The 25,319-nt window shown below is 35.4% G+C and overlaps 4 protein-coding genes and 1 long non-coding RNA gene across 7 annotated transcripts; 2 read left to right on the plus strand and 3 right to left on the minus strand.

The window, feature by feature from the left end:
• Positions 1-2,828: 2,828 nt before the first annotated feature.
• LOC138903555 (uncharacterized) lies at positions 2,829-4,097 on the minus strand. Its single transcript, XR_011412813.1, has 2 exons — positions 3,561-4,097; positions 2,829-3,371 (listed from the first exon to the last, which is right to left on the minus strand). It is a non-coding gene; the product is annotated as an uncharacterized lncRNA (long non-coding RNA).
• A 1,583-nt stretch (positions 4,098-5,680) lies between these two features.
• On the plus strand, positions 5,681-7,868 carry LOC104117498 (hydroxyphenylpyruvate reductase-like). Its single transcript, XM_033661639.2, has 2 exons — positions 5,681-6,199; positions 7,193-7,868. Exons 1-2 carry the CDS (start codon positions 5,777-5,779, stop codon positions 7,709-7,711), a joined length of 942 nt encoding a protein of 313 aa, XP_033517530.1. The 5' UTR covers positions 5,681-5,776; the 3' UTR covers positions 7,712-7,868.
• Positions 7,633-10,580, minus strand: LOC104117484 (pentatricopeptide repeat-containing protein At4g38150-like). Of its 3 annotated transcripts, none has more exons than XM_009628555.4 (3): positions 10,470-10,580; positions 8,108-9,210; positions 7,633-7,860 (listed from the first exon to the last, which is right to left on the minus strand). In XM_009628555.4, the coding sequence occupies exon 2, from the start codon at positions 9,117-9,119 to the stop codon at positions 8,109-8,111; it is 1,011 nt and encodes a 336-aa protein (XP_009626850.1). In that variant the 5' UTR covers positions 9,120-9,210; positions 10,470-10,580; the 3' UTR covers positions 7,633-7,860; position 8,108. The 3 variants fall into 3 exon arrangements, with proteins under 3 accessions (XP_009626850.1, XP_009626842.1, XP_070047854.1); XM_009628547.4 differs by having other exon boundaries at positions 7,633-7,977; XM_070191753.1 differs by lacking the exon at positions 7,633-7,860 and having other exon boundaries at positions 8,018-9,210.
• Positions 10,581-19,083: 8,503 nt separating this feature from the next.
• Positions 19,084-22,455, plus strand: LOC104117504 (hydroxyphenylpyruvate reductase-like). Its single transcript, XM_009628567.4, has 2 exons — positions 19,084-19,583; positions 21,710-22,455. The coding sequence occupies exons 1-2, from the start codon at positions 19,161-19,163 to the stop codon at positions 22,226-22,228; spliced, it is 942 nt and encodes a 313-aa protein (XP_009626862.1). The 5' UTR covers positions 19,084-19,160; the 3' UTR covers positions 22,229-22,455.
• A 155-nt stretch (positions 22,456-22,610) lies between these two features.
• Positions 22,611-23,921, minus strand: LOC104117513 (uncharacterized). Its single transcript, XM_009628577.4, has 2 exons — positions 23,646-23,921; positions 22,611-23,188 (listed from the first exon to the last, which is right to left on the minus strand). Exons 1-2 carry the CDS (start codon positions 23,781-23,783, stop codon positions 23,027-23,029), a joined length of 300 nt encoding a protein of 99 aa, XP_009626872.1. The 5' UTR covers positions 23,784-23,921; the 3' UTR covers positions 22,611-23,026.
• Positions 23,922-25,319: the final 1,398 nt, after the last annotated feature.

Genomic DNA, 25,319 nt, shown 5'->3' on the forward strand with positions numbered 1-25,319 from the left:
GATTAATGTTATATGGGATCGGGTTACATGCCGCAACATATATGAAATGTGGGTACGAGGTGCTGGGAAAAATATGATAGTTTTTATTATTGGCACGTGAGTTGTCCGTACAGTTTTGATACAAAGGGCACGAGGTGCCGTGGAAACATGAAAGTGGGTTGGGACCCATGTTACGAAAATATAAAAGTGGGCTGAGACCCGTATTTTATGATTATGAAATGAGGTGTCATAGAGTAACTTTTATTTGAAAGAATTTATATTCGAAAGACATTTATTTGAAAGAAGTATATTCGAAAGATATATATTTGAAAGAAGTATATTCGAAAGATATTTATGTGAAAGAATTATATTCGAAAGACATTTATTTGAAAGAAGTATATTCAAAAGATATTTATTTGAAATAATTTTATATTCGAAAGATATTTATTTGAAAGAAATATATTCGGAAGGTATTATATGTGAAAGATTTATATTTGAAGGACGTGTTCAATTGGTTGTACTTGTGTTCCTTACTCGTTTGAGTAATAATTATGGTGTTCTTGTTGCCTTGTTGTTTATATCACTGGTTGATTTTTGTTGCTATCACTGCCAGTTTTTTTCCAGTACTATTGTATACTGCTACATTGCACAGGTTATTTGACTAGTGAGTGTCTTGACTGTACCTCGTCACAACTCCACCTAAGTTAGTCTTCATACTTACTGGGTGCCGACTGTGGTGTACTCATACTACACTTCTGTACATTTTTATGCAGAGCCGGGTATTGGAAATATCGGACTCGGGAAGAATTAGTGTGTTGACCGCGAGGATTCAAGGTAGAGTTGATTGGTCGTCGCAGTCCCTTGGAGTTTTTCCATTTTATTGTACTGTCAACTCTTATTCGAACAGTATTGTATATTCGATCCTTGAGATCATCGCATGTATTCGGTTAGAGTTTGTAAAAATAAAATATTTAATTATACCATGTTGACTTATGTATTTTAATTAGATTTATGTATATATATTATGTATTAACTCCACTTAATTTTTATTAAACATTTAATATAAGTTTACCATACAGTCTGTACAACGAATTACAGAATGCACAATTTCCTGTACCTCCGAGGTATGTGGTAAGAAACCTTGAACCAGGATCAAAGGGAAAGTCTGATCCAAATGGATCAGGTGGAAATCGTTCCAGAGATAATATAAGTTTAGCACGATGAAGTTCATTTACGTAATCAAACATATCTCTGCCTATAGGTTGGTCGTGATAGGAAGCAGTAATCATACATGGATGTGCTAGTTGATCATCAAACATGACAAGGTGACTGTAAGCAGACTTAACTGCGAAAACTTGTTGAAACATATCATCAAACACCTGGGTTTCAGGAATCACTAAGTTGTTCGTCACGAAATCTTCAGCTTCCATGCCACTTTCCTTACCAGTTATTTCAACGAGCACCTTGCAGGCATCACTTCTTGAAGTGTTGTTCACGAAATTCTCCACAGGGCTGGAGAGTCCTTTATCCAAATCAAAATCAGCCTCTGATTCTGCGACAACAAGAGTTGTTGAGACCTCCGCTGATTCGCACTTATTGTCCAAAGACACAACCACGTCTGAGTGCTCTGGAGCATCAGGGATCGTCTTGGAGAAGGCAGAGAGCGTGTTCTCTATGTTGTCGAGGTGTCTGAGCATACGAGCATTATTGTCCATCATCACCCTTAGCAAACCCTGGATGACATTGAGATGATAATGGATAATAGTAGAAGAGTAAAGATTCATGGAGTCCGAATGATGAAAGCACCAATGTAACAAATAAACAAACTCCACACTATACTAGTAAGAACCAGAACACAATTACAGTGTTGGAATAATAATTGCAACACCAATTACTATGGAAATACTAAAATAATAAGTAACTAAGGATAGAGGTAAGAATGGGGATGAGAAGATAAAGACACTGAAGAAGAGATGAGAAGAAAAGAGGGAGCGGGAAGTTTTAACATAATTCGCATGCCTTTCTCTGCCCCATTTTGTGATATTTATTAATCTCCCAATCTCACGTGCTCCACAAGGGCAAACTTGTCCAATAGGTTTATAACAGAGTTAGTGACTCAATATTACCAGTCTTGGGAGGTTGTTATATTTGTTTCCGCTTTTGGTTTCGACACTTGTATTAAATTATATGTGTTGCGACCAAACACACTCACGCAAGTATACGTGGTCGTCAAGTAATATAGTAGTGAGTAGAGTATCGTTCCCACGAAAACTTATGATTAACTTTTGACTAACTCAAACTCAAATAACTTATCGATTCAAGCGATTTCTCACAAAATAGATAATTTTTTAATTTACCACCTAAAAACTATCAAGTAATGAAATACTAGAGATCAACCACAACACTTAAATGATTTCGAATAACAATCAATAGGAGATAATATTCCAGGGTCACGGGTTATCTAACAATCATGTTGCATTCTTAGCTTAAAATAACTAATTGATTTATCTGGATTGTTGATTGGCAGGATTGATATTACTCATAAGAATCTGTCGAGTTCTTACTCGCCTATTCAAGCTAACTTAATGCTTATATGTCTATGGAATTAAGATTAACAAGAATGTATTTACACTTTCTGTATTTCAACCGAGCAAGACAATTAGGTATATTTCTATCCTAATTGCGAATTCGTTCCCCGATGTCCGGGTTCAAGAACTTGCTCTATTTAATTCTATATGCAATCTAGAATTCCCACTTTCGAGTTCAACTCTAGATTCGTAGATAGTAATTCAATGTTAGCTACTCAGTAAATTAATTAAAAACAGAATTAAATAAATAACTCAATATGATAAAATCAACCTTGTCAAATTAAACTTCAAACATCAACATTCATGTATCGCCCATGACCCTAGAATAATAGGGTTCTTAGCCACTCATGTTCATGCAATCATCAAAAGATTCACAAGAGTGCATAAAAATCAATAAAAGAAAGAAAAATAAGAACTCAAGATGAATTCCGTGGTTCCCCAGCTTTGTCGTGGCTTTTTCCCCCTTTCCAATATGTTATATGACCTAAAAGAGGCGTTTTTGGCTTATATATTGCGTACAAAAGTCATGCGCCAAAGTTCTCCTATTTCTAATCCAAATCAGCTTCAGGGATTGATGCTAGGGTGAATGCGTCGCATCCACCTCGTCCTCCACTTCTCAGCTTCGCATGCTAGCATCCACCCTTTGTTCCTCCATCTCAGCTTTGCCCAGGTGCGGATGCTATGGGCCGACTTCACTGCTAAGGGTGCACGAAATCTGATTTTTTCTAGATTGGATGCGACGCATCCAACCCCTCTTCCTCTACCTAGAGCACCTTTTCTTCATATTTTTGCACTCCAAACACCCTAAATTATCACACACAACTCAATTAGTCATAAAACCAATAATTAAATTATGTTGGGCATTTTAAAGATCAAATAGCATCAAAAAGCGGTTAAAACATGGGTAAAGTAACATCAACACATATCGAAATATGCCCAACATCAATATGTTTAAAAAAAAAAGGGCTCGAAATGTAATTGTAATCGGCTTACCTAGTCTTAGAGATTAAGTGTTATCACGACGCATGTGGTGGGATTTTGGGTCGTGACACAAAATCTGCGCCATTTTCCGTGTATGGTTGAGGAGAAGGCAAACCAAGGACATCAGCCAGATGATCAGATGAAGTTGAAGCAAAGTCGATGAAACTATATACTCCCTCCGTTCCAGTTTATGTGAACCTATTTCCTTTTTGGTCTGTTCCAAAAAGAATGACCCCTTTCTAAATTTGGAAATAATTTTGCTTAAACTTACAATTCTACCTTTAATGAGATGCTTTTATAACCACACAAATAATCTGGGCCCCATTTTGATTTGTTTAGGACCACAAACGGCAAAAGTTTTTATTTTTTTTTAAACTCCGTGCCCAGTCAAACAGGTTCAAATAAATTGGAACGAAGGGAGTATATGGAAGAATAAAAATGCGGAAATTCATGCGCCTTAGCAGAATTAGGAATTACAAAAAAAATACAAGACTATTAGCAACAGAAAGAAGCAATGGCTGCTGCAAAAGTAAGCCATTGTGAAGAGAGAAAAGAGAGAGTATTACTGAAGTTTATACAATAAGATTTCCTCTTTTAAGATCTCCATTATAACAGATCAACTAGCTAACAACTCAACTAACAAACCACTTAACTGTGTAACTAACCGTAACTAACCTTCCTCCTTGTAATGACTAATAAGCCCTTGCTATATATATGTAAAGACAAGTATACCCTTTCCTTATTTAACTGGCATATATATATATATATATATATACCATTTTCATAATCCTCACATGAAAATAATTGGACATTTGCTCAGGTTGAGTTTTAATAAATCAGTAATAAGAACGTATTGAGTAACTTCTCTATTTTCATAAATATTTAGTTTTAGTAAAATAAGTTATTTGACTTTCTTTATAACTATTTTTTTTATTATCTATTACAAATAAAATAAGAAAGAGAAAAAGAAGTTCCAAAATTGTCCTCTTTCTTGGTTTGCTTGCTCATTGCTATATACGGTGTTCTATTCCTTGTACTCCAATAAAAAATAATAATAATAACAATAAGTAATTAAAAATTGAAATTTGTAGCATGCCGACATGCAAAAGATGTACTCTTGACGATCGTTTTTGTCCCTCCTTAACATATATTGCATTTTATTCATCATTTAAATTTTATTAGTCCCTTAATATATATATATTGCAATTACATCATCCCCACCACAAGGAAATTTATCCTGTACCATAAGTTAGATGACAAGAAGGAAACAATATTTGTCGCAAATGATATATAGTTATCGGCAAATGAATCTGCCCATATCCATAAGAAGTGTGCGCGCGGCTATTAGAACAAGGAACTTTGGAGCTTCCACTGTCTTCTTTTTTTAGTTATTCAACTTCCACTTTAATACACTCAAGTTTAAAACTATTTTTTGCATGAAAAAATCAGTCTAACCTCACTTAAGTATTCAAAAAAATATTAAACAATTTTTTGTAATAAAAAAATCATTCAATTTTATCTTAGTATACTAGTAAATGTAAAACCTTCTTGTGCGAGCTTATAATTAATGACTTTACGTGATACTTAGACAAATTGAGACTTTTTAGTACAAAAAAAGTTTAGTTACTTTCTAAAATATTAGGCAAAATTAATGACTTTTTTGTTACAAAAAACAGTTTAATAACTTTAATGCAATAAAATGAAAGTTAAGTGATCATTCTTGAAATTAACCAATTATTTGTGGTGAATATAGAGTTATAGACAGGAGAACGTGTCATGTGACCAGGAGGTCACGGATTTGAGCTATGAAAATAGCCTCTTGCAGAAATGCTTGCAGAAATGCAGGGTAAGGTTGTGTACAATAGACCCTTTGGTCCGACCCTTCCTTATACCCCGCACATAGCGGGAGCTTAGTACACCAGGCTGCCTAGACGGGAGAATGGGAAGAAAACAGAAAGGCAATATATAATTCAAATGATTGTGTACAATAGATCATTTGGTCCGGTCCTTCCTTATACCCGCACATAGCGGGAGCTTAGTACACTGGGCTGCCCGGGAGAATGGGAAGAAAACAGAAAGGCAATATATAATTCACATGATTGTACACGTGATACAGCCAATCCCTCATAAGAACCAGTGAGAGGCTGAGAGCCACCAAATTCTACTATCAAAAGATAAGTTATAAAAATAACACCAACCTCCTAGCGAAGAAAAACAAGAACAAGAAAATGGAAACCATAGGAGTACTAATGGCATGTTCAATGTCATCATACTTAGAACAAGAACTTGACAAGCGATACAACCTCTTACATTACTGGAACTTCTCCGACAAGAAAGAATTCTTGAACGAGTACGCGCATTTAATACGCGCTGTCGTGGGCAATGCTGCTGCTGGTGCTGATGCTGAACTTATCGAAGCGTTGCCTAAGCTAGAAATTGTGTCCAGTTTCAGTGTTGGTTTAGATAAGATTGATTTGAACAAGTGTAAAGAGAAGGGTATTAGAGTGACAAATACACCTGATGTGTTAACTGATGATGTTGCTGACCTTGCTATTGGATTAATGTTGGCTGTGCTTAGGAGGATTTGCGAGTGTGATCGCTACGTTAAGAAGGGATTGTGGAAGGCTGGTGACTTCAAGTTGACTTCTAAGGTTTGTATTCCAATGATTTCATTTTATATGACGATATTTGACTTGAGAGTTTAAGATATCCTTTATTTCAATATTTCCAGCCTTTGATCCTTTGGTGATATGTCTATAAACTTCATTATCTCATTGGCGATATGTATATGGCTAAGTTGTTCAATGTAGTACATGTTCCTCTTGAATCTTGAAGTATTCATGTTTGTTTTAGAACACAATATAACATAATTTCCCTTTTGTAGATTTGCCCATATCAGTTATCATTAAGTGTAATATGACTCAACTGTTGGCGTTTTTAGCATAGTGACAATTAAGCAGCAATTTCTCAGCTTATTCAGTTTCTCTTCTGAATGAAATGTCAAAATCAACCTGTTATGTGCGACGTGGGCTTTGTTTTTAGTTATAAGTTGTCATGTTGGAGTTTCTGTTTCTGGATGTTGGAAAAACTTACCGAGTATATGACCCTCGATAGGAAAGAATGGAGGTCGAGTATTAGGGTGGAAGGCTAATAGGTGACTGTTAGTGTCTCTTAGTCTTACCGGTAGTACTAATACTATATTTTTGTATTTGTTTTTTCCTGGTTCCTTATTATTACATGTTGTGTCATTTGCTCTTATTGCATTGTTGTTGCTACTGTTTGTTATTTTATTTTCACTGTTGTTTGAGCCGAGGGTCTATCGGAAACAACCTCTCTACCTTCACAAGGTAGGGGTAAGATTCGCATACACATTACCCTCCCCAAACCTCACATGTGGGATTACACTTTGATTTTTTTTTTTTGGTTTTTTTGTTAATGTCGTAAAAACTATTGTACATCATCTTTGTCTTAATGTAAACTCATGGCGCTTCAAAAGGTAATTTGTGGGACATATGGAATTTTTCTCTGTTCTCCAGGGGCAATAGAACTTGCAGGAGTAAATATTCTGTGACCAATTTGCATAACCATCTGAGCAGAGTGATATACACTAGCATTTACCTGATTCGTCGTTCTCTCTTTTGCAGTTTAGTGGCAAAACCGTTGGTATCATAGGATTAGGGAGGATTGGCTTAGCAATTGCCAAGAGAGCAGAAGCTTTTGGTTGTCTAATCAGTTACTACGCGAGATCAGAAAAACCAGATACAACTTACAAGTATTATCCAACTGTAGTCGAGTTGGCTACTAACTGTGAGATCCTGGTCGTGGCGTGTGCACTAACTCCTGAAACTCATTACATTGTCAACCGCAAAGTTATTGATGCATTAGGTGCAAAAGGGATTCTTATCAATATCGGAAGGGGTCCTCATGTTGACGAAAAAGAACTAGTATCTGCTCTTTTTGATGGTCGATTAGGAGGCGCTGGCCTTGACGTGTTTGAGAATGAACCTGAAGTACCTGAGCAGTTATTTGGGCTTGAGAATGTAGTCCTGTTGCCTCATGTAGCCAGTGGCACAGAGGAAACGCGCAAGGAAATGGCTGACATTGTTATTGGAAACTTAGAAGCTCACTTTCAGAACAAACCATTGTTAACTCCAGTGGTTTAGGAATGTAACTAACATATATTTGTTATGGTTTTCTGGAGGTTAGCTACATGTTGATGTAAATTTTGTTTCCCTTTATGTAACGGGGTCTTGGCGTAACTTGTAAAGTTGTTGCCATGTGATCAGGAGGTATGCAATAGACTTGATCGGTTCTGCACTTCCCAAGAGATTTAGATTTTTCTTGTTGCATCAAAAGCCACTAACGCAAACCATGAGAAATGGCTCAAACTTGAAGCAATACTGATAACTAAACAAGTTCTTGCAATGACCTGTTTTGTACAAAGCTTTTATATTCGGCAACAGTTTAAATAGGATCAACGAAACTAAATTTTTGAATAACATGATAATACTCATACAAATGTTGATTGAACGCTAGAATTTCCATTTGAAAAAAAGCACCTTAAAAGAGAGATTGCCTCTGTGAAGCTTTCTTCCCCAGTATTGCCTCCCAAACCAGCGGCAAGAATGGCCCTTTCTTGTCCAAATATTCCCTAACAGCTTTCTCATCAAGGATAAAACCCTTCTGCCTCACCGCTTTAATCATGCTTTGGGCATCTTCCAGACTCTTCTCTTTGCAATACCCATCGACCAAATCCACAAAGGTCGTCATGTTGGGGGAATGTCCAGCCTCCAACATCTCCAAGCAAAACTCGAGGGCGTCCTCTAATCTCTTTCCCTGACAGAGCCCCCGGATTAAGCTACTGTAACTAAAAGCATTAGGAATAATGCCATTGCCTTGCATTTTCCGGAAGATCCTCACAGCATCATCATATTTGTGGGCTTTACAAAAGCCTTGTACCACAGCAGTGTAGATAACAACTGCAGGTATGGTACCCTTTTCACGCATCAGACCAAAGAGCTTCATGGCCTCCTGGACCAAGCCGTCCTTGCAAAGCCCATCAAGCATAGCTACAGCATTGGGTATTAGGCCAGTTTCTTTCATTTTCTTGAATATCTCATCTGAATCTTCTGGTGGAGCTGGAGGTGACTCGGAAGCAGGAGTGTCACTCCGTGCAGGATTGGTGTTTGGATTTTCATCTTTACGATCAAATCCAAGCTGAAACCTTTTCAGAAAATCTTGGCTATCCTGGCACTCGATTTGATTTTCATTATTCTCACCAGGTCTTCTAAAAGTTGTAGAATGGGTGGGGTTGCTGCTGCTGGGGCGTTGTCTTTGGGATGGATTGAAGGGCCTTCTGGAATCAGCTCTTAAGGGCCTATTCGGTATAGGATCAGGAGGAGGAGGGTAGTTAGACTGAGTGGATTCATCAGGGTATTTGTTCGAGCTGCTAAACAAGGGTAATGTTGTTGACGAAAGTGTCTCATTTACTTTCACCTTAGGAGAGCAGAGACTGCTGTAATTTTTCCAATAAATGTTAATACCCTTCTTTCTCAATAATGTTGTTCTCATAATGTTTATGTACTCGTTTCAAAATAGCACCAGGTGTTACTTAGTTATTCAAGGCAACAAAAGATGGTTTTATCCTGCTAATCCAAATGACCTGTAGACAAAATAATGAAACTTCATACCGCGCAATCAAAGACATTAATTATGAACTTTCTTTTACTCTACACCTACAAAGAGCAGTGTTTTAAAAAAAATAGTAGAGGATTAACTACATATGATGACAGCATAAAAATGATGAATGACAACAAGATATAAGAGAACGTGAATCAGCAGCAGAAGAGTATATGGCGATGGTAAAAGCGTCAGAGATCAACGGCCAAGACAGAAACAACGAGCAATACAGCAGCTAAATGCACACAATCAATAAGCTAGTGCCAATAGCAGATAAGTTCACATCCAGCAAAAACATGAACATGGATATACCAATATAATCTCTTGAAACTGTCAGAAACAAAAATAATCACTTATGATTCCATTGCTTACTTTACAAGTGACTTGTATCCACTTAATAAATCAATCAATCGATCATACCTCAATTAGTTACACAAATCCTGTGGATCCATTCTACTCTATTTTGTACTTATTTCATTCCAATACTAAATGCTTTGTCTTCTAAGATCTCATGCTCATTTTAATGAATGTAGTGATTTCTACAGCACTATTTGTTTCAAATTCATTAGTTTATCTTCTCCATAAACCCGACGCCAACTATTTAGCACTACTCCGTTCTTATCATCCATAAATTTCAACCATCTGTTTGTTCATATTCTATACATGATACAATTTGTTACATTGCACTCACTAATATTTACTCTCTCAGTCCCAATTTGTTTGGCAACTTTTGCTTATCAGGAGTCAAATTGATTAATTCTCTGAGCTAAATTCGGACAAGATTAATTTTTTTCCCCAAAAGATTCAGACTCAAATATTAGTTGCAATTCTCCTCGTATCAAAATATATGTTTCAAAATAATGGACAAAGTTCACTTAGCTTTAATCTCAAAAGGCCAAAAGTGCCAAACAAATCCCTATGGAGAAATACTAATAATCTTGAAACTGGAAATTTATTGCTCCTAGACTCCTAGTTGCTAAAGATATCAAGTTCTCAAACATACTAACTTGTTTGGATAACAAAAACTGGATACATGAGGCACTTTAAATAATTAGAAAAACCCAATTCTTTATCGGATGATTTGATAAAATGATTAGAAACTCCTTTTTCTTCCAACAATAATATTTTTTCTTTATGAGTTACCCAAAAAAAAAATTACTTCATCTTTGTGACTCATTACAAAAAGAGAAATACAGATAGAACAAAAGAAAGAAAGAAGTGAGCTTAAAGTTACAGGCTTACAGCTGAATTTCGCCGCAGAAAGAGATTACAAGGAGTTCGCCATTGGAGGAACCGAAGCAGGAGTAGGAAATGTTTGTGTATAAAGTCCAAAACTGAAATACTAATGTAAATAGTGTTGGATTTGGGCCAATATGCGTGAGCCTGTGCACAAATAGCCCCTTTTTCCCATTGGTATTTTTTCGTTCTTATACACTATTTGAAACCTTATTACCAAAAATGTTCAAGTTTAGGTATTTACCCGACCTAAATACGTTTTAGCTACAAAAAATATATATTTATTTAAACTAAACTCCTTTCTGCGATATTCTTCCTTATTTAGACGCGGAATTGTGGGATCGCTTATATTTCAATTAGAGATTTTACTGACGCAATCATCGCATCATAATCAAGGCAACATATTTGTAGAATCCTTCTATCATGCAGATTTTCTCTGATTATCATCGCACCATAATCAAGGCAACATATCTGTAGTATCCTTCTATTCTCTGGTTTCCTATGATTTTCCACAAACAAAGGTTTTGAAGAAAACAACTGCAAACAATTAGCTACAATTGAATTGAATTTCGTGACATAATGTCAAAATTAGCAATTATGCTTCAGCTCAATGGTCAGTGGGATAGTGTTGAGAGATACAAAGATTTTGATGTTGATGGAATTGTAGTCAGTGAAGATTCAAATTATAGTCAATTGAATTCCGCAATTGCAGAGCATCTAATGATCGATACCTCAGCAAAAATCATCGAAATCAAATACACTGTCAATGAACGTTGTCCTCCAATAGAAATTCGGAACGATATGGGAGTTCCAGTGTATATGGAGACACAAAAGGAAAACAAAAACTTAGGAATGTATAATCGTTGTGTATAACAGTGCGTGATTTCGATTTGGAATGCAGTATGTCGAATGCGAGCACAATTGCAGGTTTGCTTTATTTTTTCAGTGCTGATGTTTTTCAATTTCAAGTGTCCTACAATTTTACTATAAATTATCTACAATAATACTACATAACAAATGTAGTTCAACTGTTATGTCTCTACAAGTATTCTGTCAAATATTGAACACATGAATATATAGACGTCTGAATTACTATACTTTTAATTGAGTGCAGGTTCATCTGATTATCATAATACTAACATGGTACAATTGTCAAGCAATTGTAACACAATTGGAGAGGTATCAGGAACAATGAAGTTGATTGATATGCAAACATCTCCGACAATTATGGAATATGAAAGTATCATCATAACAGAACATACGCCAAATGTAATTGAAGTAGGCCAAGTTTACCAAGACAAGTAAGCAATTATCAATGCAATGAAGCACTATTCTGTCATGAATAAGTTTTAATTTAGGGTGAAAAGGTCTAGTGCAAGAAGGTAGGAATATTTTATTTGTCAAATTCATATTGTGTATAAGTTATAATTTTTTTGTATATAAATTGTTTAAGACATGTTGTCGTACATAAATAGCCTCGTATTCTATAGCTACAATTTGCATAACATTTTTGAATTATTTTTATTCTATAGCTACTACCTCATATGTGTCGGGGACAATTGTATGTGGCACTTCAAGTCCGCCAGCATAAATGAATCAGCATTGTTCAAGGTTCGAAAATTCAACAACTTGCACACATGTTCTTTGATGGACAACACATATATGCAATGCAAACCTACTGCCATGGTAGTTGGCAGCATGGTGATGCCAAAATATGCGGATCCTAAGATAATATACATACCAAAAGACATACAAACTGACATGTTGTCGGATCATGGTGTGAACTTAACATACATGCAAGCTTGGAAAACAAAGAAAAAGGCTTTGAAATTTTTGAGAGGTCATCCTGTTGATTCCTACAGTCGCTTGCCGAGTTATTTGTATATTCTAGAGAAAACGTATCCGGGGTCGGTAGTGAAATTGCAGAAGACTGAAGATGACTATTTCTTGTATTCATTTGTTGCACTTCGTACGTTCATCAAGGGTTAGGAGCATTGTAGGCCAGTTGTAGTAGTTGACGGCACCTTTTTGAAGTCGGCATATAGGGAAATCATGCTAACAGTTAGCACAATGGATGTAACAGGTAATGTAGATTAATTGTAAAAATATTGTTATAAAGTTGTTTTTGAGACTGTATTTTTTATATTTTCAAGTTTTATTATAGAAATTGAATTTAATTTTGCTACCTATGTGATAGGTAGAATATTACCACTAGCATACGCCGTTGTTGATTCAGAAAATAACGCATTGTGGAGATGGTTTTTTGAGCAATTCAAATATGCATATGGTGAAAAACCAAATATGTGTGTTGTTTCGGACCGGAATAAAAGTATCTTGAAGGCAATATTTATTGTTTATACCCCGCATGCCATACTATGCTTGCATGTGGCATATTTGGACAAATGTAAGGTCAAAGATAAAGAAGGGTCATCTAAAGTTAAGCGAATTGTACTTTGCCATGCCACGATTATACACGCTTGATGAATTTAATGAAAGAATGTCAAAGATTGAAGAGATCGACATATATGTGTTAAAACATACCTATACGATATTGGCTATCACATATGGTCTCGGGTATATGTTACGATAAACAGAACGTGGACGATGACATCAAATATTGCAGAGTCCTTGAATACGGTAACTAAAGATGCAAGAGAGTTGCCCGTAGTAGAACCATTAGAGTACATGTTGGACTAATGAAACATTATGGAATGCAAATGGTACGTTCACATACCTTGGGAAAAAATACAACAAAGAGTTGGAGGACAACATGACATTATCGCATAAGAAGAGAGTAAGTTATAGCCAATAACATCACATAATTGATTCCATCAAACTAAATATATACTGATAATTGTAGAAATGTCATTATATAATTGTAGTTATTTTATTTTGTATATGTTGCTGACAACTTGTTGTGTGTTTGTAATGAAATTGTAGGTGAGGGCTTCAACAGATTACATCCATACTGTGATAGATGGTGTGAAGCGCTTCATTGTTTGCCTTCAAAAAAAGAGATGTAGTTGTGGATAATTTCAGCTTGATGAACTTCCTTGTCCACATGCTTTGGCGGCTTTGAGGCACAAGAACGAGTCTAGTGAAAAATATTGTTCTCTTTATTACACGAGGGAGATCCTTCTGCAGACTTATGAAATACCAGTAGATCTGCTGCCTGATGAAAGCAAATGGAATGTGCCACAACATATAGCTAAAGAAGTTGTAATGCCACCTACTGGGGAAAGGGAGCCAGGGAGACCTCAAAAATAAAGATACAAACTATATGATGAAGTAAATGCAAAGAAGTACAAGGTTTCATATGGCAACTACGGACTAGAAGGGCATGACCAAAGATCTTGTAGTAATGCTCCCAAAAGGAAATAAAAATTGATACAGTTTAAAGAATTTTTTACTGAGTATTGTTGATGATAATCTGTCATTTAAGACATATGAAATTGTATTTGTTCTGTTCTGAAAAATAATAGTTGTGGTGTAATTGTGTTGCTAATTTGAATAAAGATTGTCTCATATAATGAATGTTTGATAAACAGATTTTAACTCTTAATGTAATTGGTTTGTAGTTGTTTTGTTCAAATACTGTGTTTATTTATTACTTTTCAGCCTTTCCCAACAACATTGCTTAAATTGAATATATTATGTATTTTTGTATAGCAGTTGTAGACATAATTATAGTTATGTTGTAAAGAACGTATATAGTACCAATATCGATATCAAGTACTAACAACTTTCAACAAAAAAAATATATGTTTTCTATTCTAAGTAGTAGAATTCTAGATAAAATAACAAAACAAAAGGTAAAATAATTGTAGCACAAATCTACTACAAATAAATTGCAACTGACTTGTTCTTAATAAACAATATGTCTACAACTGTACTACAATCCAGCTACAACTAAACACTTTAACTACAAAATTTCTACTGAAAAGGGCAACTAATTCTTCTTTTTCCGGACTTATGTTCTCTCGTTCACAGCTGGTGTACCTTTTCTTCTTGTTAATCTGCCAATCACCTCACTTTAACTAATTGCATCAAGCTCTTATTTTTTTCCTAGCATAATCCCAAAGGAGCGCTCCATAGCGTCTACGGTATTGATCAATATCAGAAAGATCTTCCTTTGAAATCGATAGCTCTCCAATGCTAACATATTCTGCAAATGCCGCCACGTATAAACCACAGTCACTGCAAAAAATATAGGGGAAAAGATTTAGCATTCAATGTAAAATACAATTGGTTAAATAGATAGGAGGTAAAATAGAACATACAGTGATCCCTCTTTTTGTTGGTGTATCTTACCGACCAACCACTGAATGTCAAGAGGGTTAGTAGCACCTTTTCAATGTATGCCTTTGTGTTCTTATAGTTGATGTCTGGACGCTTGCCATAGAAGCCAGTGCATGACAAGTAGAGGGGGATCATAATAGCAAATTTGTCGACAATAAATTCAACAAGTTTGTGATTTCGCGAAGAGACCATAGAATCATAAACATATAGAACCCTATCGGTAATGTCAAACACAGCCAACAACCAATGAAATATTTCCACAATATTTATGGGCATAATCACAAAATCAACTTTGCCCCATGCAACATTTGCAAGTAATTGGTACCCCCAATATGTATTCTGATACGATGTCCTGGGGTTTGACAACAACAAGTTTCTTATCGGCAGGAGCATTAATGTACCTCTCATAAATTTGTTCAATTCTAGTCTTGAACATACAGTCGGTGGTTGTAAACCGTATTTTATTTTTAGGACCATACTTTCCTCTCTTCCTCAAATAGTATAAAATAACATCAATGTGCTGCAAAAAAAATAGATTTTATTATTTCTCAATGCTTCATACAATTTAACTATAATTTTCAAACAAAAAATCTTAAGATTTCTAAAATAACAGAATACTACAGCTAATCATTAAATTATGTCAGGGTATGTGTGTACCATATTATTGAAAACTTGCCCGAGATGTGCCAAAGTATAAAACCAATCCTTTTTATCAACTTTCTCCGCTCCAAGATCAAACCCAGACCACGGCTTGAGCTGGTTATCTTTTAAAGTATAAGATACCTTTCTCCTATTTAAAGACATAACAAGTACAATTATTATGTAGTTTCAATTGGAAATCCATAAATTGTATGCACTCGATAATATGAAAAAATTATATAATCTAACCTCTTTGAAACTGTGTCGGTACCTAAATATAACCACTTATTGAATTCTTTCAACAAGTCAGGATCAACATCGTCGACAATAACCCCAGTAAATGGATGCTTGATGTTGAAAATTTGAGGAGGTCCAACAGAAGTGCTTCCCCTAGAACTGAAATAAGGGAGAAAAAGGGATTTGGCATGCTTTCCAGGAACGTTGAGAAGATAAGGCAACATACACAGGGCATGATATAGGAACGTTCTCCTCATTTTGAATGTCAGACATGTGTTCTGTATCTAAGACAACAATTGAAAATATAATATAGATTATTTGTTGGTAATTTAGGCTATATGTAGATATAATGTAGATTATTTATCATCAAATTGTGTTAAAATTGTTAAAATACACGTTTTACTGTTGCTGCCAAACACTGGTTTAGCACTACTGCCATGATTCTGTTGTTTGTTCTTTTCTTTGTAATGCTCATCATTTTTCGTAGAACTGCCAGTAAACTACAAGCAGAATTTGTTTGGCTATATACTTTATGAATGCTAATATAAACATAAACATGGTAAAAATTATTGTCCAAAATGAATATATTTCGAATGAAACCTTAGCTTCAATGTTAGTATCATGTTGACTTTTTATTGCATGTAACACAGACTTGATGGAATCATTGAGTAGCAATCGAATGCTACCTAGTTCTTGAAAAACCTAAAGAACAAAAAATGGTTATAATGTATCTGACAATTACAGGCCTACAGATATATATAAAAAAGACTAAAAATCAAGAATTAAGTATACATCTTTCTTGAACAATCCAAGTTCTGAACCGACCTACGTATTAAAATAGAAAGAGTTAAATAAATAATTTGCATAACATAAATTAAAGAAACCAGCAAGGATTATCTTAAGATGTTACCTTATCAACATCTTTTCTTAATTTTTTTTAGCTGTTTCACAATATCTTTCTTGTCATCTATTCCCGTTGCCTGCTTATGTCCAGATGGAGATGGAGCATCTGTCGGATGCTCAGCCTTTGTTTCAGCTTCTTCAATGATGTATTCAACTTTGTCTAGCAAAGTCATTCTAGAAAGCTCTTCTTAGGCTTCAAGCATGTTGGTGAACTGGGTGAAAAAAATGCGAGGGACCTAGTCATTATATGTATAAAATGTGTAGATAATTTGTATTATATTGTCTATCCAGAAGTAAAAAACATGTACCTTGATCCATGATGGTTTGATCATCCTCTCTTCCAATGCAGAAATTCATATCTTACCCTTATTAGATATCCAGTTAAGTATGCGGAGGATCGAATTACCAACCCTTGTATCTATATCAGTGTTGACTGTAGAGCAACACTCATACAACCAGATTTGCATAGCGAGTAAAAAACCTCGAATTAGATAAACATGCACAGAAAGATTCAGATTATGCCTAACAGACTGAGGCAATTGTGTATAAGCTTCGATACCCCATGCGAAATTCGCATACGGCCCCAAGTCCACCAAATAGAACCTAAAATGGTCAATCAGACTATTATCTTTCTCTGAAGGACAGAGGAAGAATTCTATCAGATAGAGAATACACAGATTGACTGCATCCTCATCATTCACCCAACTACGGCTGGTTACAATTTGTTTCAAGTACGACTTCTCAACTTTTTCCTTGTTCGAAACATAGTTCCTCGTTGTTTTACTATCATACTTAGTTGTGTAACCAAAGTTTGTTATTTCTGTAAAACATCTAAGGCCCATGATAAGGGCAAACTCCCTCAACCCAAAGTTTATCCTCTCACCCTTTATCTCTGCTGTAAAAAAAAGAGACCCGGATGCGTTCAATTCATACTTCATGAGAAGGTGAATTGCCTGATTTTGGATACATATTTTGGGCATGGAAAGAAAGTGCCCAAAACATGTCTTCTTAAACAACTTTAACCCATTTTAAGACAACAACACCTTGATTTGTCCAGGAACAACAGGGTCAGATAATGTCTGGAACCTAGCGATGCCATAATCAACATCATGTGGTGCAAACAATGTTCGATTCTGCACCAAAAAAAATAATAAGTTAATAAAATTTGTTTAAAGATCAAAAAATAAAATAATCACAATTCTACTACACTTTAGCTACAGTCAGAAAAATATTAATACATTGCATACAAGTAAGTTATAAAATTAGTACACATATAACATAACGGACTACATTTAAGCTACAAAATGTACTGATAAAATTATGTTTAGATCAAGAAATTAGAACTAACAACTAGACATAATATATACAATTTGTTTACAGAAAATAAAACTAACATCTACAAATAGAGCAAATAATAACCAATAAAACCAACTAAATCATGTAGTACATTCCCTAACAAAATTATTTCGAATAATATACAAGAAATCTATAATTTCTAGGAAAATATAGAAACGTTGATAACCAACAACAAATATACACAATGTAGATAAAATTTCTACAAATACAGAAAAACAAAAAATAGGTATAGTCACGAGAATGAGAACATGTTTTGTAACTAAAAAAAAGAACCAAAATTGTAACTACTAAAATTTTACCTTCTCTAAAGACGGTTGGGGTATAATTTTAGGAGATTTTTGAACCTTCTTCTTTTTTGAAGGTTTGACAGTAGGAGAAACTTTAATTTTTTTTGCAGGTTTCGGGATAATTTCTTCTTCGACGAAATCATCATCACGAGCAATTTCTTTGCCCTTCCGCTTTACTGATTTAGCAGATGTCGCAGCTTCACTAGCATCCCTATCATGCTTGAGTTTTGTTCGATCTTTAGCCCTATCTTTACGAGGGAAAAGCTTGGACTTTGTCTCTGGTTTTGCATGTGTCGATTTCACTACTTTTTTGGGTAAATCCTGTAAGAAAACACCCAAATCAAAAGTAGGAATATCACCAACATTAGCTTTTTTAGGGCTACTCTTCTGAACTCTTTTCTTCTTCATTGTAAGGGAAGAAAATTTTTAAGTTGTTACTAATTTCGTAGGATTTTGAGAGAGAATTCAGAAAGACTGAGAGAGATTATAAAAGATTTTTGAACAAAAATGGAAGAGAGCTTTAATGGAGGGAGAAAGTACAGAATCGTGGGGGGTATGGATGTGGGGTGGAGGGGGGGGTGGGTTATGTACGTTAGCGAGATTATAGGAATTAATTGATTCTCATTAAATTTCTAAAATGTATATAATTGGTAAATTATATATGCCTATGTAATTAAATTAAAACTTGAGTAGGTAGGGTAATAAAGCTTCAAATAGTGTATATGAAGGTAAAAATACCCACTCAATTATTTGGGCTTAATTTTTGTAATATGCTAATAATGAAAAAAAATGCTTTTTATGAAATAAATAATAAATGATGCTATTTTTTAAAATAATAGTTAAAAAAGGATGAAGCGGGTAAAAAACTCTTTTGTTTTGTAAAAGGCCCATTCTACAAGCCCAACCAACTTCTTTCCTGATTCCTAATAATCCCAACAACTGCTGCTCCCCAGTTCCAGGAACTAGTGTGAAAAAAATGGAGAAAATGGGAGTATTGATGACATGTCCAATGTTTTCCTACTTAGAAGAACAACTCAACAAGCGTTTCAACCTCTTCAGATTCTGGTTAACTCCTAACAAAGCCGAGTTCTTGACTCAGAACGGCGACTCAGTCCGAGCAGTTGTCGGAAACGCATTTTTCGGTGCTGACTCGGAGCTCATTGACGCATTGCCAAACTTGGAAATCGTATCAACTTACAGTGTGGGTTTAGATAAGATTGATTTGGGGAAATGTAAAGAAAGAGGGATTAGAGTAACTAATACTCCCGATGTGCTGACGGATGACGTGGCGGATACAGCAATTGGACTGACATTAACGACTTTGAGGAAAATTTGTGTTGCTGATGGGTTTGTGAGGCGCGGGTTGTGGAAAAATGGCGATTTTGGGTTGACAACTAAGGTTCCTTCGTTTTCTCATTTTTTTAATTATCTTACCCCGATTAATTTGAGATTGAGAATATATGATTTGTATGACAAAAAAGTAGTAGTTTTATTTATGATGAATTTGTCTAAATATTAAGGGTCTTAATATAGCGAAATGAATACTGAAAATTTATATAATTGACCTCAACTAGTTTGGGATTGAGATTTATTTGATTGATTGAATGATACCTTGGCAAAAAAAGTCAACCCGATGCACTAGGGATTTTTGCAAAAGGTAGTTTGAACCCGTGACCTCCTCTGAAATCAAAGAAATGAAATGACACAATAAGTTAAGTGAAATCCTCTATAGGCAAATTTGAATTCATCTAGAAGAGAGAGCAGTGGCTTTACAAGACACAAACGACGAGGTTCATTCATGAGCGAAAAGCGAGAAGAATTAAATTGCAATTAAAATAACTAATTCAATATCTAATGTACAAAGATCCAGATATTAATCAAACTCCTCAAAGTTGAGATTCAATAGACGAACAATTCTAGTTGGGGTCAGATTGTGCACCATCATTTGAAACATAAATTTCTTTAAAGCGCATGGCTTCGCATCCCTTCATCACTTTAAGTGAAGAAACAATGTCTTTTAATGACACTGGTAGAGAGTTCCAAGAATTGGGGCAAAAAAGGAAAATGAACTTGCTGGAATAGAGGGTTGCGAATACTGCATATCTCTCATTGAAACATATTCACAATGTTTGAACAGTGATGATCTTATCCTTCATCTAAAATTGAACATGGTTAGGAATTATGATTATTGAACAGAGGGAAAGACCCCCCAAAATATGTTCACCATAGCTTAAGTATAGCAGTATTTGGACTCAGACATCACAATCTAGTGGGGTAAATGGGATGCTGTGTAAAATGTTAAGTTACTTCACAATCAACTAAGTTAAAGATTAATCTTTTTTGCCATGTACATATATAAAAAAACTGCTTGGCAAATTGTTGGTCAAGTAATTTACTTGGCTCGCTGAAATTGAACATTGGCAATTCTTTTAGGACAGACACAATATAATGTGCTTTTCCTTATTTGGGACCTTGCTTTCTGGCAATTCTTTGTTGATGAAGTGTTGATTTTATAGTTGACACTAATTGAAGAATGCTAATTCTGGACTTTCATTAGTTTTGTTTATGTTATCACCAGTGTTGTCAAAGGCGCGCTTAAGCCCTGAAGTGAGGCTCAAAACACGTTTAGCGCTTCTCCTCGCTTTGTGTGCGCTTTAGTGTCGCATCAAAGTTTTAAGACACACTTTTCCTTGCCAATGAGTGTAATCCTGATAATGCGACCTTAAACAATTGATATTTCACTTTATCGTGATTTTTATTTTCAATTTCTTTGTCCATATATTTGTTATTCATGCTTATAATGATTAGTCTTGGACTATATGCATATTTTTACTTTTTCTCCCGTTGCGCCTTTTTTCATTAAAGCCCACGCTTTATTTGCACTTTGCGCTTAAAGCTCCAACGGACTTTAGAGTTTTTTTGCGCTTTTCGCCTTTGATAACACTGGTTATCACTACACTATTATGTCTAGATCTTGGAAATTGGAAATTTTACTCTGGATTGTTATAGTCTGTCTCCCATTTCAAATTTCATGGAATGAGAAGCCTCAGCTTCATAAATTAGCACCATGAATCAGGAACCAATATTATAGGTATTTTTCGTATGTCACTTTGATCTAGACAGAGCAGACCACCTTGCTGATTATACATCACAAAATGAATTATAACAGGAGTGTTAGTATTTATAGGAGTTCCTTTGCAGCTTTTATGATGTCTGATTTTTATTTTGATCCCCCTTCGTTAGGAGCTATTGCTCATTTGGTGACTCGAGTTGTAGGTGGGGGTGCTGACCAAATGAGCAACCCCCTATTGTCATGATGTCTGCTGAGTCTTGAAATAGTATGGATATATCATCTCGAGGCCTCAAAGTATGTAAAACAGTACAACATAATGCACTTCCATTGGACCTGTATCTTTCTTTCTTTCTTTTTCTTCTTTTTCATGATAAAATTTAAATGCTAAATTCTTCTTTTCATTTGTTTTTTTGTTTTAATTTTAAACAAATGATCACTGTTCTTTTTTTCAGTTCAGTGGTAAATTGGTTGGCATAATTGGGTTGGGCAGAATTGGTTCAGCAATAGCAAAGAGAGCTGAAGCTTTTGGATGCCCCATTAGCTACCACTCCAGATCAAAGAAACCAAACGTAAACTACAAATACTACTCTAATGTGGTCGATTTGGCTGCAAATTCTGAAATCCTTATTGTTGCATGTGCTTTGACTGAAGAAACACGACACATTGTCAATCGAAAAGTGCTTAATGCATTAGGTCCAAAGGGCATCCTAATCAACATAGGACGAGGTGCACATGTAGATGAATCTGAACTTGTAGCTGCACTGATTGAAGGTCGTATTGGCGGTGCTGGTCTTGATGTTTATCAGACGGAACCAGATGTTCCTGAACGATTGTTCGGACTTGAGAATGTTGTTCTATTGTCCCATGCTGCAAGTGATACAGTAGAAACTTGCACGGCCATGGCTGACCTTGTTGTTGCAAACTTGGAAGCTCAGTTTCTTCACAAACCATTGTTGACTCCTGTGCTCTGAACATGTGCATTCATCAGTGCTTAGCATGAGTTATAATATCTTTGAACACATTGAGCAATTCCAATATTCTGGAATTGTATTCATTTCTGTTTGATGATGAAAAACTACAATGCTTGTATCTGTAGAAAACCTTATGATTGATTATGGGATATATTTAGTAATTTTATCTAAATTCATGGCCTGTTAGCTTTGGCCATTTTTCTGAATGTACATGGTTGTCTTTGAAACTGAGGTGAGTCATTATATCACAAATACATTGTACCAATCTGAAATAGAGCCTCAAACACTTCAATTGCCCCCCACAATCTCATCACAATCCCTCATATTCCAGACCAGTCCACTTCATGTAAATGAGACATTCTTGGTAGACAGAGAGGTAGTATTGAGCAGAGCAACACCAATCATTCCATTAATCTACTCGTGGATACATGACTAACTAAAAACTACAGTTTCTTGGAAACATACACAGCTTTTAGTGGCCAGAAAAAAATAACAACTAAGGGGTCTTGGAAAGATAGTGTACACGTAATTCTCTGACTATTTCCGGCAGACCCTCGGCTCAGGGTGGCAAGAAAAAGAAAAGGAAGAAAATCCAGTTTAAGCGGGGCAGTCTTCTCATTCATGTAAACTTCTTGGTTTTCTCATTACCTAGATCTCCACATCTTGCATTCAGAAGTAGTAAAAAAGAAAACATATTGAAGTCAAAAAGGGAAAGGGGCGTTATGAACAAGAGAATGACCTAACTAAAAGTAACTACATCTCCTCATTTTCTTCTTTTCTTGAGCAGCCAAATAACCCCTATCGAGGAGAAGAGGGAGGAGAAGATGCTCCTTTGAAGATGAGAAAATTAAGAGTCTCCAAGGTGAAATAGATAAATGTTCCTTTAGTATGAGTAAAGAAACACCCAAAGTTTGATCCCACCACACACTGCCATCCACCTCCATATTTCTTGTCAAATTCCTGCATACAAAGCACAAAACCTCAGGAAAAATTGTACTTTTTTTAATGAAAAAGATTGTAATTTTCAACCCCACATGTGCTGAAATCAAGAAGGGGTAAGTGGGTGTCAAAAGCACAGGTCTTTACACTACCAAGTCATCCAAATATGAGATTTGTAAAAAATAAAAGGTCGGTCCACTAAGCTTCACCTATGCGGGAGGTCGAGGAAAGGGTTCGACCCCAAAGGTCTATCATACGAAGTCTTATCCTATATTTCTGCAACAGATTGTCTCCATAGGCTCGAATCTGATCACATGGCGATAATTTTACCAGTTACGCTAAGGTTTCTTCAAACGTGAGATTTGTAATATTGAAAATATAAATATAACATTTGTAATCTTGAAAATAAGACAGGCTATTGGACTAACGGTTTATATAACTTAAAACTCTTTGCAGATAGAAAGTGATTGTAGTTTACCTTTTTAATGTGAGCAGCAATGGATTTGCAGTCTAAAACATCATAAACATCAAGAGCTTGAGAAGCACAGGCCATGGCTTGGATCTGCATCTTCACTGGCATATCTGTATCTTCAATCAGAGCTTTGCCTTCTAACATGGTGTTTGCTACTACTACCTACACTCTCAAATCTCAGTTGGATTTAGTATATTTAACAATATGTAGCTAGCTTTACTTTAGGGGTAAAAACCCACATTGAGGAAAGAAGCTCCCCTTCTCTTTTTTTGGTTTTTTCGGCTCTTTCCAAAAAATAAAAAAAATTGGTCATCCCAATCTGTTTTTAAATGCAAGTTTCCAAATGTAGAGGAGACATTTGATAAGCAGTCATGTGTTAGCACATAGTCCAACTTCAGTGTCGTGTTCCTCCTCACTTTAAGGACAATTTTAACTTTATTCTATTGTTTGATTCTTCTCTTTCTACGTCATTCCATAATGTGGATAACTATGTTGAGGATAAACTTGGTGAGGCCTAAAATAATCCATGTTTTTCAAATCATTTTTGCTACCCAAATTTTATTAGCACTCGCAACTTAAGAAATGAAAGTTTATCTTGTTATAAATATATTATATTATAAATATTCATTTAATACTCTATTGTAAATAAGTTTCTTGAGAAAATTTATCCATACGAGGATTCGTCGTAAATATATTTATCTATTTAGTACTTTATTGGAAATAAATCTCCTGAAAAAGCTTATCCTTTCGGTACTCCGTTATGGATAAATATTACACATGGTAGAAGATTATCTATATCTAACACAACAACTTAAAGTGGCAGCTTACACAACAGCTTCCTTTCTTCTATAAATAGAGGAGAATTCAGTTCATTATGTACATAAGTTTGAAGTTTGAATAATATATCAGTTTCTCTCTATACTTGTCTTTACTTTACTGTCTTTATTTTATAACACGTTATCAGCACGAGACTCTGCCATCTCGAGAAAATACTTTGAAAGTATCAGAGGTCCGAACTTTCTTTTTCTAAATAATGTCAAATCTTTCTAAACTTGAGTTTGTAGCCCTGGATATATCGGGCAAAAGCTACATGTCTTGGGTGCTTGATGCCGAAATTCATCTTGATGCGATGGGTCTGGCAGACACCATCAAAGATAAAAATCAGGCATCAAACCAAGACCGTGCCAAAGCAATGATATTCCTACGCCATCATCTTGATGAGGGCCTGAAAATGGAATATCTTACTGTTAAAGATCCAGTCATACTGTGGAATAATTTGAAAGATAGATATGACCACCTGAAGATGGTCGTTCTTCCACATGCACGTTATGATTGGACTCATCTAAGGCTACAAGATTTTAAATCTATCAGTGAGTATAATTCTGCTATGTTTAGAATTATTTCCCAATTAAAACTATGCGGTGACAATATTACTGATCATGATATGTTGGAGATAACTTTCACCACTTTTCATGCCTCGAATATGCTCCTGCAGCAGCAATATCGAGAGATGAGATTCAAAAAGGATTCTGAACTTATCTCACATTTTCTTGTAGCCGAGCAACATAATGGGCTATTAATGAAAAACCATAAAAGCACTTGCGTGAGTGTGTTTGGTCGCAACAAGTTTTTGGCGCCGTTGCCGGGGACTTATGATTAACTATTAACTAAATTAGACTA

This window comes from Nicotiana tomentosiformis, chromosome 12, assembly GCF_000390325.3.
Source record: "Nicotiana tomentosiformis chromosome 12, ASM39032v3, whole genome shotgun sequence".
NCBI lineage: Eukaryota > Viridiplantae > Streptophyta > Magnoliopsida > Solanales > Solanaceae > Nicotiana > Nicotiana tomentosiformis.

Bases quoted from the DNA above. Each gene is read 5' to 3' on its own strand.
- LOC104117498 (XM_033661639.2), top strand. From the start codon at position 5,777: ATGGAAACCATAGGAGTACTAATGGCATGTTCAATGTCATCATACTTA. The intron at 6,200-7,192 runs GTTTGTATTCCA...TCTCTTTTGCAG, and splicing joins ACTTCAAGTTGACTTCTAAG to TTTAGTGGCAAAACCGTTGG.
- LOC104117484 (XM_009628555.4), bottom strand. From the start codon at position 9,119: ATGAGAACAACATTATTGAGAAAGAAGGGTATTAACATTTATTGGAAA.
- LOC104117504 (XM_009628567.4), top strand. From the start codon at position 19,161: ATGGAGAAAATGGGAGTATTGATGACATGTCCAATGTTTTCCTACTTA. The intron at 19,584-21,709 runs GTTCCTTCGTTT...TCTTTTTTTCAG, and splicing joins ATTTTGGGTTGACAACTAAG to TTCAGTGGTAAATTGGTTGG.
- LOC104117513 (XM_009628577.4), bottom strand. From the start codon at position 23,783: ATGTTAGAAGGCAAAGCTCTGATTGAAGATACAGATATGCCAGTGAAG. The intron at 23,189-23,645 runs GTAAACTACAAT...CTTTGTATGCAG, and splicing joins TTGCTGCTCACATTAAAAAG to GAATTTGACAAGAAATATGG.